General features: G+C 46.4%; 1 protein-coding gene across 3 annotated transcripts in view; it reads left to right on the forward strand.

The window, feature by feature from the left end:
- tcte1 (t-complex-associated-testis-expressed 1) overlaps window positions 1-7,298 on the forward strand; it is a 43,726-nt gene extending 36,428 nt beyond the window's left edge. For 2 of the 3 annotated variants that reach the window (XM_069887992.1, XM_069887993.1), the window contains exon 4: window positions 6,788-7,298. In XM_069887992.1, coding sequence (XP_069744093.1) covers window positions 6,788-7,003 — 216 coding nt within the window. In that variant the 3' untranslated portion in view covers window positions 7,004-7,298. The remainder of the gene's footprint in view (window positions 1-6,787) is intronic. The other variant, XM_069887994.1, reaches the window with a different exon arrangement.
- The last annotated feature ends 6,733 nt before the right edge of the window (window positions 7,299-14,031 follow it).

Raw genomic sequence — 14,031 nt, forward strand, 5'->3', positions numbered from 1 at the left:
ATCACTTGATGTGCTGTGTAACTTTGTGCTCAAGGCATGGGACAGTTAAAGTAGAGACTGATAAAATCGCTTGTGCAATTAATGGGATGGAAGATGATTTATTGAGGGACACTGATTCTGTACACCAGACTTTTATATTTAAAGGTATGATTCATTCCTGGAGTAACTTATTACGTTGCTGGAAGTCAGGTTTTATATTTAAAGAGGAGTAAAGAAAAAAAATAGTTCTGTAAATAATCCAGGAAAGGGCCCCACACCATTTGAAACTTTGAAAATAATCCAGGAAAGGGCCCCACACCATTTGAAACTTTGAAAATAATCCAGGAAGGGCCCCACACCATTTGAAAGTTTGAAAATAATCCAGGAAAGGGCCCCACACCATTTGAAACTTTGAAAATAATCCAGGAAAGGGCCCCACACCATTTGAAACTTTGAAAGTAATCCAGGAAAGGGCCCCACACCATTTGAAAGTTTGTTTTACTAATTGAATAGCGAATCTTTTCTCAATTTAAACAAGACATCCCTCAGCCATTGAGCATGTATAGGCAGGGCAGTGCCCCTCCATCTTATTAATATCCTACATCTACTCAAAAGAGAGGTGAAAGACAGAGTGTGACATTTGATTGGAGTTAAACTAACATGGTCTTCTCCTTTGGCTTGGCTTCGCGGACGAAGATTTATGGAGGGGGTAAAAGTCCACGTCAGCTGCAGGCTCGATTGTGGCTGACAAGTCCAATGCGGGACAGGCAGACACGGTTGCAGGGGAAAATTGGTTGGTTGGGGTTGGGTGTTGGGTTTTTCCTCCTTTGCCTTTTGTCAGTGAGGTGGGCTCTGCGGTCTTCTTCAAAGGAGGTTGCTGCCCGCCAAACTGTGAGGCGCCAAGATGCACGGTTTGAGGCGTTATCAGCCCACTGGCGGTGGTCAATGTGGCAGGCACCAAGAGATTTCTTTAGGCAGTCCTTGTACCTTTTCTTTGGTGCACCTCTGTCACTGTGGCCAGTGGAGAGCTCGCCATATAATACGATCTTGGGAAGGCGATGGTCCTCCATTCTGGAGACGTGACCCATCCAGCGCAGCTGGATCTTCAGCAGCGTGGACTCAATGCTGTCGACCTCTGCCATCTCGAGTACTTCGACGTTAGGGATGAAAGCGCTCCAATGAATTTAGAGGATGGAGCAGAGACAATGCTGGTGGAAGCGTTCTAGGTGCCGTAGGTGATGCCGGTAGAGGACCCATGATTCGGAGCCGAACAGGAGTGTGGGTATGACAACGGCTCTGTATACGCTTATCTTTGTGAGGTTTTTCAGTTGGTTGTTTTTCCAGACTCTTTTGTGTAGTCTTCCAAAGGCGCTATTTGCCTTGGAGAGTCTGTTGTCTATCTCATTGTCGATCCTTGCATCTGATGAAATGGTGCAGCCGAGATAGGTAAACTGGTTGACCGTTTTGAGTTTTGTGTGCCCGATGGAGATGTGGGGGGGCTGGTAGTCATGGTGGGTAGCTGGCTGATGGAGGACCTCAGTTTTCTTCAGGCTGACTTCCAGGCCAAACATTTTGGCAGTTTCCGCAAAACAGGACGTCAGGCGCTGAAGAGCTGGCTCTGAATGGGCAACTAAAGCGGCATCGACTGCAAAGAGTAGTTCACGGACAAGTTTCTCTTGTGTCTTGGTGTGAGCTTGCAGGCGCCTCAGATTGAAGAGACTGCCGTCCGTGCGGTACCTGATGTAAACAGCGTCTTCATTGTTGAGGTCTTTCATGGCTTGTTTCAGCATCATGCTGAAAAAGATTGAAAAGAGGGTTGGTGTGAGAACACAGCCTTGCTTCACGCCATTGTTAATGGAGAAGGGTTCAGAGAGCTCATTGCTGTATCTGACCCAACCTTGTTGGTTTTCGTGGATTGGATTGGATTTCGTGGTTTGATTGGAGTTAAGCTAACATGGTCTTCTCCAGTGGTACCAAAAAGGACAACCGAAGGATTGGGTTCCAGATTTAAATTAAGTATTTTTTCAGGCTTGGACCTGTCCAGAACATGTGAATAAGGGAAGCCTCACCTCTCCTACATTTGTCAGAACGAATCCACATTTGAATGAATAAGAGATCATTTGACTTTGGACCTATGAACTCTGTGCACATCTTTAAATTGCAGCAGACAAGGATTGGTGCAGAGAGATGAAGAATTAACCAACTTAAAAATTGAATCTCAAACCTCATCGGTCAGTGAAAGGTTTAAATCCTGTTCCCATGCTGCTTTAATTTTATCAAGAGGGGCATGTCTTGACCTGCCAATTTAGCATAGATTATGGATATTAAACCTTTGCATGAGGGCTGTAAACTAAGAAACACATCAACGGTGTTCGTACCAGATACCCCAGTTAAGTTTGGTAACAGAATGGAGAAAATGCCTGATTTACAAATATCTGAAAAAAAAAGACTATTTGGCAGGTTGAATTTTTCAGAAAGTTGTTGAAACTGTTATCGATAAAAAGATCTTTAAAATGCTCACTCAATACCCAGCCTTTACCCTGCATGAAATGCAGAATCATACAAGGGGGGTTGGAAGAGATGATTGGATAGAATAGGACTCGAAAAAGGAAAACCAAAATGTTTTCTGAACTGAGCCCATTCTCTCACAGTCTGCCTGATTACCAGATTATCAATTAATTTATTTAAGGAAAGGGGAAGTGAGGATCCAAGATGTGCTGGATTGGAATGTTTTCTACAGAATTCAACTCCATTGTTACCGATAATGGACAGTCACCTCAGTTATGAAAGTATAACCAAAATGTAAGGTTGCGTATATTGGCTGCACAGTAGTAAAATTGGAAATTAGGCAATGCCCTGCCTCCATCCCTTTTAGATTTTCTTAATAAGCAGGAGGGGGACAAGGTGTAGAGGGGACATGGAAACAGAACAGATTCAATATGTTTTGGGGAAGGAAAGGACATTGGTGTATAGTTGCCAAGCAATGCGAGATTATACCAAGGTTGGAGGCAGCCTTGAATGACCAAGAAAAATGTGGAAAATAAATGGTTTTCAAAGCATTCCTTGCTTCGACACGATTGTATTTGATTGATGTGGAACCGACTTTGGCCATGTACTACCTGCCTTGTAGGGTTCCTCTTTTTTCCCATCCTTGCGTTTATGTTTAAGATTCCCTAATAATGACTCATTGTGCTGTAAGAATCCTTTTTACATTTTTCATGTTCAATAAGAATGATTTGCTATTTGTATGTTAAATGTTTAAAATTTTACATTTTTAAATTGTAGATTTTTAATTTATAAATTGTAACAAGCCATTTCTGCCTACAAGTCTGTGCTGCCCAATTACACCCAAATAACCTACAACACCCGATAAGTTTTGAACAGTAGGAGGAAACCAGAACCCCCCAGGGAAACCCATGCAGACACAGGGAGGACGTACAAACTTCGTACAGGCAGCGCAGGATTTGAACCTTGGTCCCGATCACTGACGCTGTAACAGTGTTGCGCTAACCGTTACTGCAACCCTGCCGCCCCTTGAATCCTGGAATCACAAACCACAGTTTTTACGCTCAGAGAAAAAGTAATATTTTCTTTTCATCTCACATAACATTAATATGTTTTGTTTTTTATGGAGTCAGTTGGAGAGTGCGGAAGAAACAAATGAAACCTGAATGCTTCATAGAGCAGGGAACATTGAACAGTGTCCTAAGGGGGGGGGGTGCCCATAGCCAAAAAAAGATGAGTGCACATCTCTACTGATCTGTTTCCACCACTTCCCTGGCAGTACACTCCAGACATCTGCCACTCTCTATGCAGTCTGCCTTGGAGCATTGTGAGCAGTTTTGGGCTCCTTATCAAAGGAAGGATCTGATGGCACTGGAGCAGGTCCAGCACAGATTCATGAGCATGATCCCTGGAATGAAAGGGTGTTCCTATGAGGAGTGTGTGAAGGCTCCTAGAAGATGAGGAGGATCTCATTGAAATCTATCGAATCCTGAAAGGCCTGGATAGAGTGGTGGAGGGGCTGTTTCTATGGTGGGGGAGTCTGGGACCAGAGGACAAAAACATCCCTTTAGATTAGAGATGAGGGGGAATTTCTTCACACAGAGGGAGGTGAATCTGTGCAGTTCGTTATCAGAGATGGCTGTGGAGGCCGAGTCATTGGAGAGATTTGATTAGGAAGGGAATTGAGAATTAAGGGTCAAAGGTGGTAGAATGAGGTTGAAAGGGATAGTAAAATACCTTTGATGAAATGGTGGAGCAGTCTTGATAGGGCTGAATGGCCTAGCTCGGCTCCTATGACGTTCTCTCATGGAATTGAGGGTTTACTGGTGAGTGTTGGCATTGGGAGAGGAGGGACTGTGTATCTCCACAACTCAGGATGATGGGCACTTGGCACAGGAGACCAGGTGAGGCCTCAGCCATGCAGGGGTGAGGAGCCTGAGATGTTCTCCTGTATGTCCTTATGAAACTATTGGGTGGCAGATGCCCTTTCCTGAGGATGTTTGGACAATGCAGGATGTTCAGAAACCACATGGAGAAGAATTATAGTTGAAGGCAGCTCAGTTAGTGCAGCAGTTGGCGCAATGCTGCCTTCCTCCAGGTTTGGACCCACTTCTATCAGCATAGCATTTGTTCAAGATGCACCAAAGGAGGACAAAGGGATTCATCAAGAGGACAAAAATAAATTATAAAAGTAAGCTTGTGGCAAATATAAAAACTGACTGCAAAAGCTTTTATAGATATGTCAAGAGGAAAAGATTGGTGAAATCCAGAGTAGGTCCCTTGCAGTCGGAATCAGGGGAATATATAATGGGGAATAAGGAAATGGCAGACCAATTAAATTCTTACTTTCGTTCTGTTTTTACAAGAGAGGATACAAATAACCTCCCAAGGATGTTGGGAAACATAGAGACTAATGCAAGGGAGGAACTGAAAGAAATCAGTATCTCTAAGGACATGGTCTTGGGGAAATTGATGGGATTGAAGGCAGATAAATCCCAAGGGCCTGATAATCTACATCCTAGGGTACTCAAGGAAGTGGCCATTCAGATAGCAGATGCTTTAAGAATTATTTTCCAGAACTCGATAGACTCAGGATCAGTACCCATGGATTGGAGGGTAGCTAATGTTACCCCACTATTTAAAAAGGGGGGTAGAGAAAAAGCAGGGAATTATAGGCCGGTGAGCCTTACATCAGTAGTGGGCAAAATGATGGAATCCATTATTAAGGATGTAATAGCGGAGCATATAACTAGCAGAGAAGGGATCGGACAGAGACAACATGGATTTACAAAAGGTAAATCGTGCTTGACAAATCTATTGGAATTCTTTGAGATGGTGACAGGTAAAATAGATGGGGGAGAGCCAGTGGATGTGGTGTACCTAGACTTCCAAAAGGCCTTCGATAAGGTCCCACATAAACGACTGGCATGCAAAATCAAGGCTCATGGGATTGGGGGCAAAGTATTGATGTGGATTGAGAACTGGCTGGCAGATAGAAGACAGAGAGTTGGGATAAATGGCTCGTTTTCTGAGTGGCAGGCGGTGATCAGTGGGGTGCCACAGGGATCTGTACTGGGACCCCAGCTGTTCACAATTTACATTAATGATCTGGATGAGGGGATTGGATGTAATATCTCCAAATTTGCAGACGACACTAAGCTAGGAGGGGTTGTGTGCACGGAAGAGGGGGTCAGGAAGCTCCAGTGTGATTTGGATAAATTGAGGGACTGGGCAGATCCATGGCAAATGCACTACAATGTGGATAAATGTGAGGTTATCCACTTTGGTAATACAAACCGGAGGGCAGATTACTATTTGAATGGCAATAGATTAAAAGATGGGGAAGTGCAGAGAGACCTAGGGGTACTTGTACATCAGTCTCTGAAGGCAAGCATGCAGGTACAGCAGGCGGTTAAAAAGGCAAATGGTATGTTGGCCTTCATATCAAGAGGGTTTGAGTCTAGGAACAAGGATACCTTACTGCAGCTGTACAGGGCCTTGGTGAGACCCCACCTGGAGTATTGTGTGCAGTTTTGGTCACCTTATCTAAGGAAGGATGTTCTTGCAATGGAGGGAGTGCAGAAACGATTCACCAGGCTGATACCCGGAATGACAGGAATGACTTATGAGGAAAGATTGCGCAAATTGGGATTGTACTCACTGGAGTTTAGAAGATTGAGAGGGGATCTCATAGAGACCTATAAAATTCTGGCAGGACTGGACTGAATGTATCCGGAAGGGATGTTTCCAATGGTGGGGGAGTCCAGAACCCGGGGCCATGGTTCGAGGATAATAGGCAAACCATTTAGAACCGAGATGAGGAGGAATTTCTTTACCCAGAGGGTGGTGAATCTATGGAATTCATTGCCACAGAGAGCAGTAGAAGCAGGTTCATTGAATATATTTAAGAGGGAATTAGATATATTTCTTCAGTATAAGGGAATTTGGGGTTACAGAGAGAAGGCGGGAATGGAGTACTGAACTTTAAGATCAGCCATGATCTCATTGAATGGCGGAGCAGGCTCGAAGGGCCGAATGACCTACTCCTGCTCCTATCTTCTATGTTTCTATATACGTTCTCCTCATGTTTGTGTGGGTTCCCTCTGGGTGCTCCGGTTTCCTCCCACCCTTCAAGCTGTACTGGGGTTACAGGTTAACTTGGGTATTTGGGCAGTACAGGTTTCTGGGCCTGTTACCTTGCTGTATGTCTACATTTAAAATTGTAATGAAACAAACTCAGGCTTAACTTGACGCTGCATTGCCATAGCCCCATCCCACAAGTTTTCCTGTTCCTTTCCCTCAGGAGGGCGGGAAACAGCTACTGGAGGGAATCTCCATGAACAAGACCATCCTGGAGTGTGACCTACGGCTGACGCAAATTGGTCAGGAGAGCGAGTACGCCATCGGCCAGATCCTGAACAGCAACCGGGAGCAGGTACGGGATGCCACCTGCCACCCAGCCAAGGCCAGCAGGGTCATTCCACAGGGTGTGTCTGACCATTTCAACACATCTGATTGAGGGACTGGGTGGCCCGCGACCTGTGGCCTGGGTGGCTAACAGCTTGGCTGCCCCACAGCCTCGGTAGCCCACTGGTGGTTTGGCTGCCCCACAGCCTGGGTAGCCCACTAGTGGCCTGGGTAGCCCACTGGTGGCCTGGCTGTCCCATGGCCTGGGTAGCCCACTGGTGACCTGGGTGGCCCACGGCCTGGGTAGCCACTGGTGGCCTGGCTGCCCCACGGCCTGGCCTCACCCAGTGAAACAGGACAGAATCACTGGGACTGTGTTGATGAATAAATATATTGTTGGAAGGTTATTAGCCTGGACCTTCTTGATTTCTTGGATCACAGCACCAGTGAATTGCGTTCAAATCCAGCACCGTCTGTACATTCTTCCACCATGTCTGTGTGGGTTTCCTCCAGGGTCTCCAGTTTCTTTCCATCCTGCAAAAAGTATGGGTTTGTAGGTTAATTGGGTGTAAATGGGCAGAATGGGCTCGTGGGCCGAAATGGCCTGTTATTGCACTGTATGTCTAAATTAAATTAAAGTTTTTCCTGCCTGAAAGACGATGACTCAGAGTTCCCATTGCAGAATAAATTTTTTAAAATGTTTATTTACAACATATTGAAACCCATGCTTCCCAATTACACCCAATTAACCTACACCTTTGTATGTTTATGGAGGGTGAGAGGGAACTGGAGCTCCCGAGGAAGACCCACATAAGGTCACGGGGAGAATACAAACTCCTTACAGACAGGGAAGGATTGGAACTCTGGTCACTGGTGCTGTAACTAACTGTGCCGGGGCAGATATTCCAGATTCCTTTATTGCCATTTAATAAAAACAGTGCAATATTACACGAATTGTCTTTCATCTGCCATCGGGCAGACAGATTCGCCATCGACAGAAATTGCCTGAAGCACCTCTTACAGTCAGAGAGAGAGAAGCAAAAGAGAGTTCCCTCAGAGTCACCGAGTGACCGTGGATTCACCTCCAGCGCCCCTGCAGCCATACAGAGTCCAGTCCAAACCATTGACAACCCAAGCTCTAGATTCAAACTTCCAACACCATCAGGAAGCCTTCATCGCCCTCCGCACGCTCTCATATCCTGGTTCCAATACCAGCCTCAAGCTGACTGCAGCCCAATGTGAATTCCCTCGTTCATGGTCATCTGCAGCCTGTGTGGGTTCCACGTCTTAAGTCACCAATAGCCCATCACTTGTGTGTTCTTCAGCCTCAGAACCCCTCACTGGACCGCCACTGTGGTCACCAACCCGTGGGTTGTCTCCTCTGCATCTCCTTCTCAGGCAGGGAGTGTTCTCCCTGTTTTCTGGTTCTCTTGGCCAGTTCTCCGCTTCCCTGGAGTCTGCAACCCTAAAAAGCTGCTGCCGAACATGGGCAGTGCCATCTTGGGCTCGGACCCCATGGTGACAGAATTTGTAAATTAAACCACCATTGGCTCCATTAACAGGCTGTTTAAAGGACTGGGTGGGTGAATCATGTGAGGGAGCATTGTGTCTCCACCCATCATGGTTCCTCACCAGCGGCAGTTTGCCGTTACAGCTGCTCTGGCAGTCGAGATATTCCTTTCTTCTGTGGACTACTCTACTGCAAAGTCCCCATTGTGGCATGGTGACTTTGAAAATGTTTCCTTCCCCCCCCCCCCGCCACCCACCACTTCTTCGACAGGAATTCTGCATACCTCTCCTATTGTGGATTCTGCTCCCACCCCATCCTCTTTACCCTGGCTTCCTGACTGCTTTTCCCCAGTTTCGATAGTGGTCTGCCTTGACACAACAACTATTGATGCTGCTGGATCCAATGAGTTTGGGAGCCGAAGGGCCTTTTCCTGTGCTCTGCTGGTTTATACGCCCACTGACTCCTGAGAAACCCAGATCTGTGACCACTCAAGGTGAGAAGGGAGTGTTCACATTGAGAATCTCAGGACCTCAGTGAAGCGCCTGTGGAAGGAATGCCCCACTTCACAAACTACCCACTGACTGCCCCAACCATCTGTGCTTACCCTCAATGGCCTCATCAGGCATGTCTGAACCACTAAGCCAGGATCCAAGCAAGTCATCCTTGACCACAAAGGACATTATTTTTCTTTTTAAAATATTTTTCTTGAATTTAACATATAAATCCTGCATACAAAGTCCTCCAATAAAACAAATAACAGGTCACATCATATACACATCACAAATTAATATAAATTTAAATAAAAAAACCTATCCATATTTGTTTATTTAACATTTCTTTAAAATAATTCTGGATAGAAACCAAGTAAACTACATTAGACAATCCCTTGGTCTAAACAAGGGGCACGTTCTGTCTAATTTAATGCTCTGATCTATGACAACCGTTATTAAACCCATATTAGCAAGTTAATTTAAAAAAGGAATAAAAAGAGAGAAAGAAAGAAAACAAAAAAGATCTAAAACTAAATCTAATCGACCACACCCCTCTAATCAAGATTTCTTCTCTTCTTTGGCTTGGCTTCGCGGACGAAGATTTATGGAGGGGTATGTCCACGTCTGCTTCAGGCTCATTGGTCACTGACAAGTCCGATGCGGGACAGGCAGGCGCGGTTGCAAGGGAAAATTGGTTGATTGGGGTTGGGTGTTGGGTTTTTCCTCCTTTGTCTTTTGTCAGTGAGGTGGGCTCTGCGGTCTTCTTCAAAGGAGGTTGCTGCCCGCTGAACTGTGAGGCACCAAGATGCACGGTTGGAGGCGATATCAGCCCACTGGCGGTGGTCAATGTGGCAGGCACCAAGAGATTTCTTTAAGCAGTCCTTGTAGCTCTTCTTCGGTGCACCTCTGTCTCGGTGGCCAGTGGAGAGCTCGCCATATAACACGATCCTGGGAAGGCGATGGTCCTCCATTCTGGAGACGTGACCCACCCAGCGCAGTTGGGTCTTCAGCAGCGTGGATTTGATGCTTGTGGATTCTGCCAGCTCGAGTACTTCGATGTTGGTGATGAAGTAATTCTAATGAATGTTGAGGATGGAGCGGAGACAGCGCTGATGGAAGTGTTCTAGGAGCCATGATTCAGAGCCGAACAGGAGCGTGGGTATGACAACGGCTCTGTACACGCTGATCTTTGTGTGTTTCTTCAGGTGATTGTTTTTCCAGATTCTTTTGTGTAGTTCTTCCAAAGGCGCTATTTGCCTTGGCGAGTCTGTTGTCTATCTCTTTGTCGATCCTTGCATCAGATGAAATGGTGCAGCCGAGGTAGGTAAACTGGTTGACCGTTTTGAGTTCTGTGTGCCCGATGAAGATGTGGGGGGGCTGGCTGATGGAGGACCTCAGTTTTCTTCAGGCTGACTTCCAGGACAAACATTTTGGCAGTTTCCGCAAAACAGGATGTCATGAGCTGGCAGCCGAGCCCCGGGCCGGGAGCAGTCAATGAGAACTGTTTAGTGTATTTCAGAGTTTAATACACACCTCAAAAACCAATAGTCTAAACATTAACAACTGTGAACTCCATTGCAGAGTTCTCTCCAGTCTTAAAAATTTCTACTAGAACTTTTCTTTCTGATCCTCAACCAATGCTGCATCCCCTTTAGTCGGCCACGGCAGGAGTAAACGCACGCAGGCCGATTCCAGGGCGCACCACTCCATAACTGGGGACAGCGGTCGTAGATCTCCAGAAATGGTTCGACCTAAAAGGGGAGGCAGGCCTCTTCAGCCCGGTTAAGCAACCTGCATAGAAGAAGGTCACTCCGATATAAAACCTACAACCCAAGGACCTCGCTGCCATGTCCCAGCTAATCAAGATTACCTTGTAGAAAAAGATGTAAACTTAATGGATCGAATAGTGACCTTCAGAAACGAGACTAATCAACATGAGAAAAGCTAAGTCTTTCTCCTGGGGTACGGACAAAAGTATATCCGGTTCACGAGAATAAACAAACAAGGCAATTAAAGGGCATGGTTCTGTTTTGATTTTAAAAATAGTTGATAAAGTTTGGAAAATGTTTTCCCAAAATCTTTCTAAATTGGAACACTCCTAAAACATATGAATCAATGAAGCTTCAAAAATGTTTCACTTCCCACATAACATCTGCATAAAAACAAGATAATTTGCGTTTGGACATGTGTATTCTATGTACCACCTTAAATTGTAATAAACAATGCCTTACACAGAATGAGGAATCATTAATCAAACTTAGAGTGAAGTACCAGTCGTCATCTGAAAATGTTATATTCAAATCACGTTCCCATTCATTTTTAATCCCAGCCATTGGGGCCGATCTTAAATCCAATAAATTGTTATAAATAGATGATCCACCATGAACAGACTTAAGTTAAAGAATAAATCAAGAATATAAGAATTTGAGATTTGATGAAAGTCAGAGAACTTGGACTGAACAAAATGTCTAACTTGTAAATAACTTAAAAAATGTCTTTTTATCACGTTTTTATCACGTTGATAGCCAGACAAGCAATTTTATTGAAATGGAAAGGTGACTCATCTCAGTGGTTTACATGATGTAATGTCCTATTTCAGTTTGGAGAAAATTAGATAAAATGTTAAAGATAGAAAGTTTCAATTTGAAAAGATGTAGGGCCCATCCATAGAATATTATCATGTGTAGCTCTGCTAAAGGCAGAGCCGCTGAAGTAAATGCTGTCCACACCAAGCAAGTAAACCAGTAACTGCCGTTTATTCAAACCACGCACGTTCCTTTTTAGGGGAGGCGACGGGCTCACGGGAGCGATGTCATAATGCTGCTGTGAGGCCTGGCCATTCTCCTGGCAACACGCTCCTGCAGCCTGAAATTTCTGCATGGTGGGGGTAAAGCCCCTATGCCTTGCCGTGCTGGCTGTTCACTACAGCAATTCAGCTGGTCATGTGGACCCAGTGCTATACCACCACCACCCCTCCCCCCCCCCCCCCCCCCCCCCAGAATTGGTCTCTTTGGGTGAGGTTTGGGAGATTGTCTTTGGGCGGGCGCTCCCGGCGCCGTAGTGTAGGGGTGGGGAAAGGCTCTGAACAGTCCAAGTGGGCTTTCTTGAGGCAGTCGACTAAACATCTCGTGCCTGCCTCCAATGTCTGGAGTATATACAACCCCCTCTCAGTACCTTGAAAGGCCCTTTGTAAGGACACTGCAGGAGGGCACCTGGTTTGCTCCGTCTTACAAAGACAAAGTCTGCGGCTTTGAGTTCTTGTGGGATGTGACTGGTTGGCTTCCTGTGGGTTGAGGTAGGATGTGGATGTGGGTAGGCGGTGTGGCTCCTCAGCCGCTGTAGGTTGTCCAGGGTGTTTGGTGGTGGTTCTGTGGAGCTGAAATGGACATCGACTTGGATGGAGAGTGGCGAGCCAGAGACCACTTCCACTGAAGAGGTGGGGAGGCCCTCTTTAGGTGCTGTGTGAATGCCCAGCAGGACCCATGGGAGTTCATCCATCTAGTTGGATCCATGCAGCCGTGATTTGAGGGCTGCTTTTAGATGGCAGTGAAAGTGCTCTACCTGCCCATTGGATTGAGGGTGGTAGGCAGTTGTGTGGTGCAGCTGGCTGCCGTAGAATTTGGCCATGGTCGCACAGAGGGAGGAGGTAAACTAAGCTCCCCGGTCTGAAGTTATGTGGGAAAGGACACCAAAACGGACGACCCACTGTGAGGTAAAGGCTCTCGTACAGGTTTCCTTGTCGCAGACGAGCAAGGGCACCACCTCTGGCCAGCATGCAAAGCGGTTGACCACAATGAAAAGGTACCTCATCCCCTGGCGGATGGAAAGGGGCCCTACAATGTCCATGTACACTTGGTTGAACTTGCCTGCTGTGGGCGGGAAACATTACACTGGGCCTTTAGTGTGACAATGGACTTTGGCTTGCTGGCATTGTACACAAGTTTTTGCCCAAAGTGAAACTTCACGTTGAATCCCGTGCCAAATGAACCTGTCCAAAATGAGGCAGACTGTTGACCAGATGGAAGGATGAGAGAGTCCATGCACTTGATTGAATACCTGCCATCTCCTGATTGTGGGCAGGATTGGCCTGTAGACATCGCACAGGAGTGTTGGGCCTCCTGTGTTTAGCGCAAACTCCTCAATTTGTAGGCTGGTGATGGCGGTGTGGTATGGCTGTGTGTCAGCATCTTCAGCCTGGTCCCTGGCGAGCTGAGCTGTGTCGACGCCACCTGTCACCTCGGAGATCATTGGTCTGGACAATGTGTCAGCTACCACGTTGGACTTCCCCACTACATGACAGATGTCCGTTGTATATTTGGAGATGTACGAAAGGTGCCATTGTTGCCTCGCTGACCAGCACCTGAACCAGCAGCTTGTGGTTCGTGTAGGCTGTGAACACTCGGCCTTCGAGGATGTACTGGAAATGGCATATGGCCAGGTAAATTGCCAGCAGTTCACGATCAAAAGCGCTGTACTTCAGCTCAGGTGGTCGGAGGTGTTTGCTGAAGAAAGCGAGTGGCCGCCACTGGTGATCCACCCACTGTTGCAGCACTGCACCCATTGCCCGGTCTGAGGTGACTGTTGTTAACGACAGGGTTAAGTCTGGATTCGGGTGTGCCAGGAACGTGGCTTTGGAAAGTACTGTTTTGGTCTCCTCAAATGCCTGGAGTGTCTCCACAGACCAGCTGGGCTCCTTGTTACCTGCCTTAATGAGGTGGAAAAGAGGCCGCCTGGTGGCTGCTGCTCCTGGGAGGAAGCGATGATAGAAATTCACTATCCCGAGGAATTCCTGCAAGCTTTTGAGGGTTTTGGGCCTGGGAAAGTTTCGAATGGCCTCGACCCTGTCAGGCAAAGGTGTTGCTCCTTCGCTGGAGATGTGCCTAAGGAAGTTGATAGTGGATAAACCGAACTGGCACTTGGACGGGTTGATGGTTAGCCCGAAAGTGTGCAGCTGGGCAAACAGGCGTTTTAAATGTTCTTTGTGGGTCCAGGCGTCTGTGCTGGCAATGAGGATTGTGACAGAATATTTAGAGGTGGTTTGGGAGGAAATGTTAGAGCAGATTGCGCACAAACATTTTAAAACACAGAATCTTTGGAGGACTTTTGCAGAAAGCTTTTTGCAAAGAGCAACAAAGTAAC

Source organism: Narcine bancroftii, chromosome 6, assembly GCF_036971445.1.
Source record: "Narcine bancroftii isolate sNarBan1 chromosome 6, sNarBan1.hap1, whole genome shotgun sequence".
Taxonomy (NCBI): Eukaryota; Metazoa; Chordata; class Chondrichthyes; order Torpediniformes; family Narcinidae; genus Narcine; species Narcine bancroftii.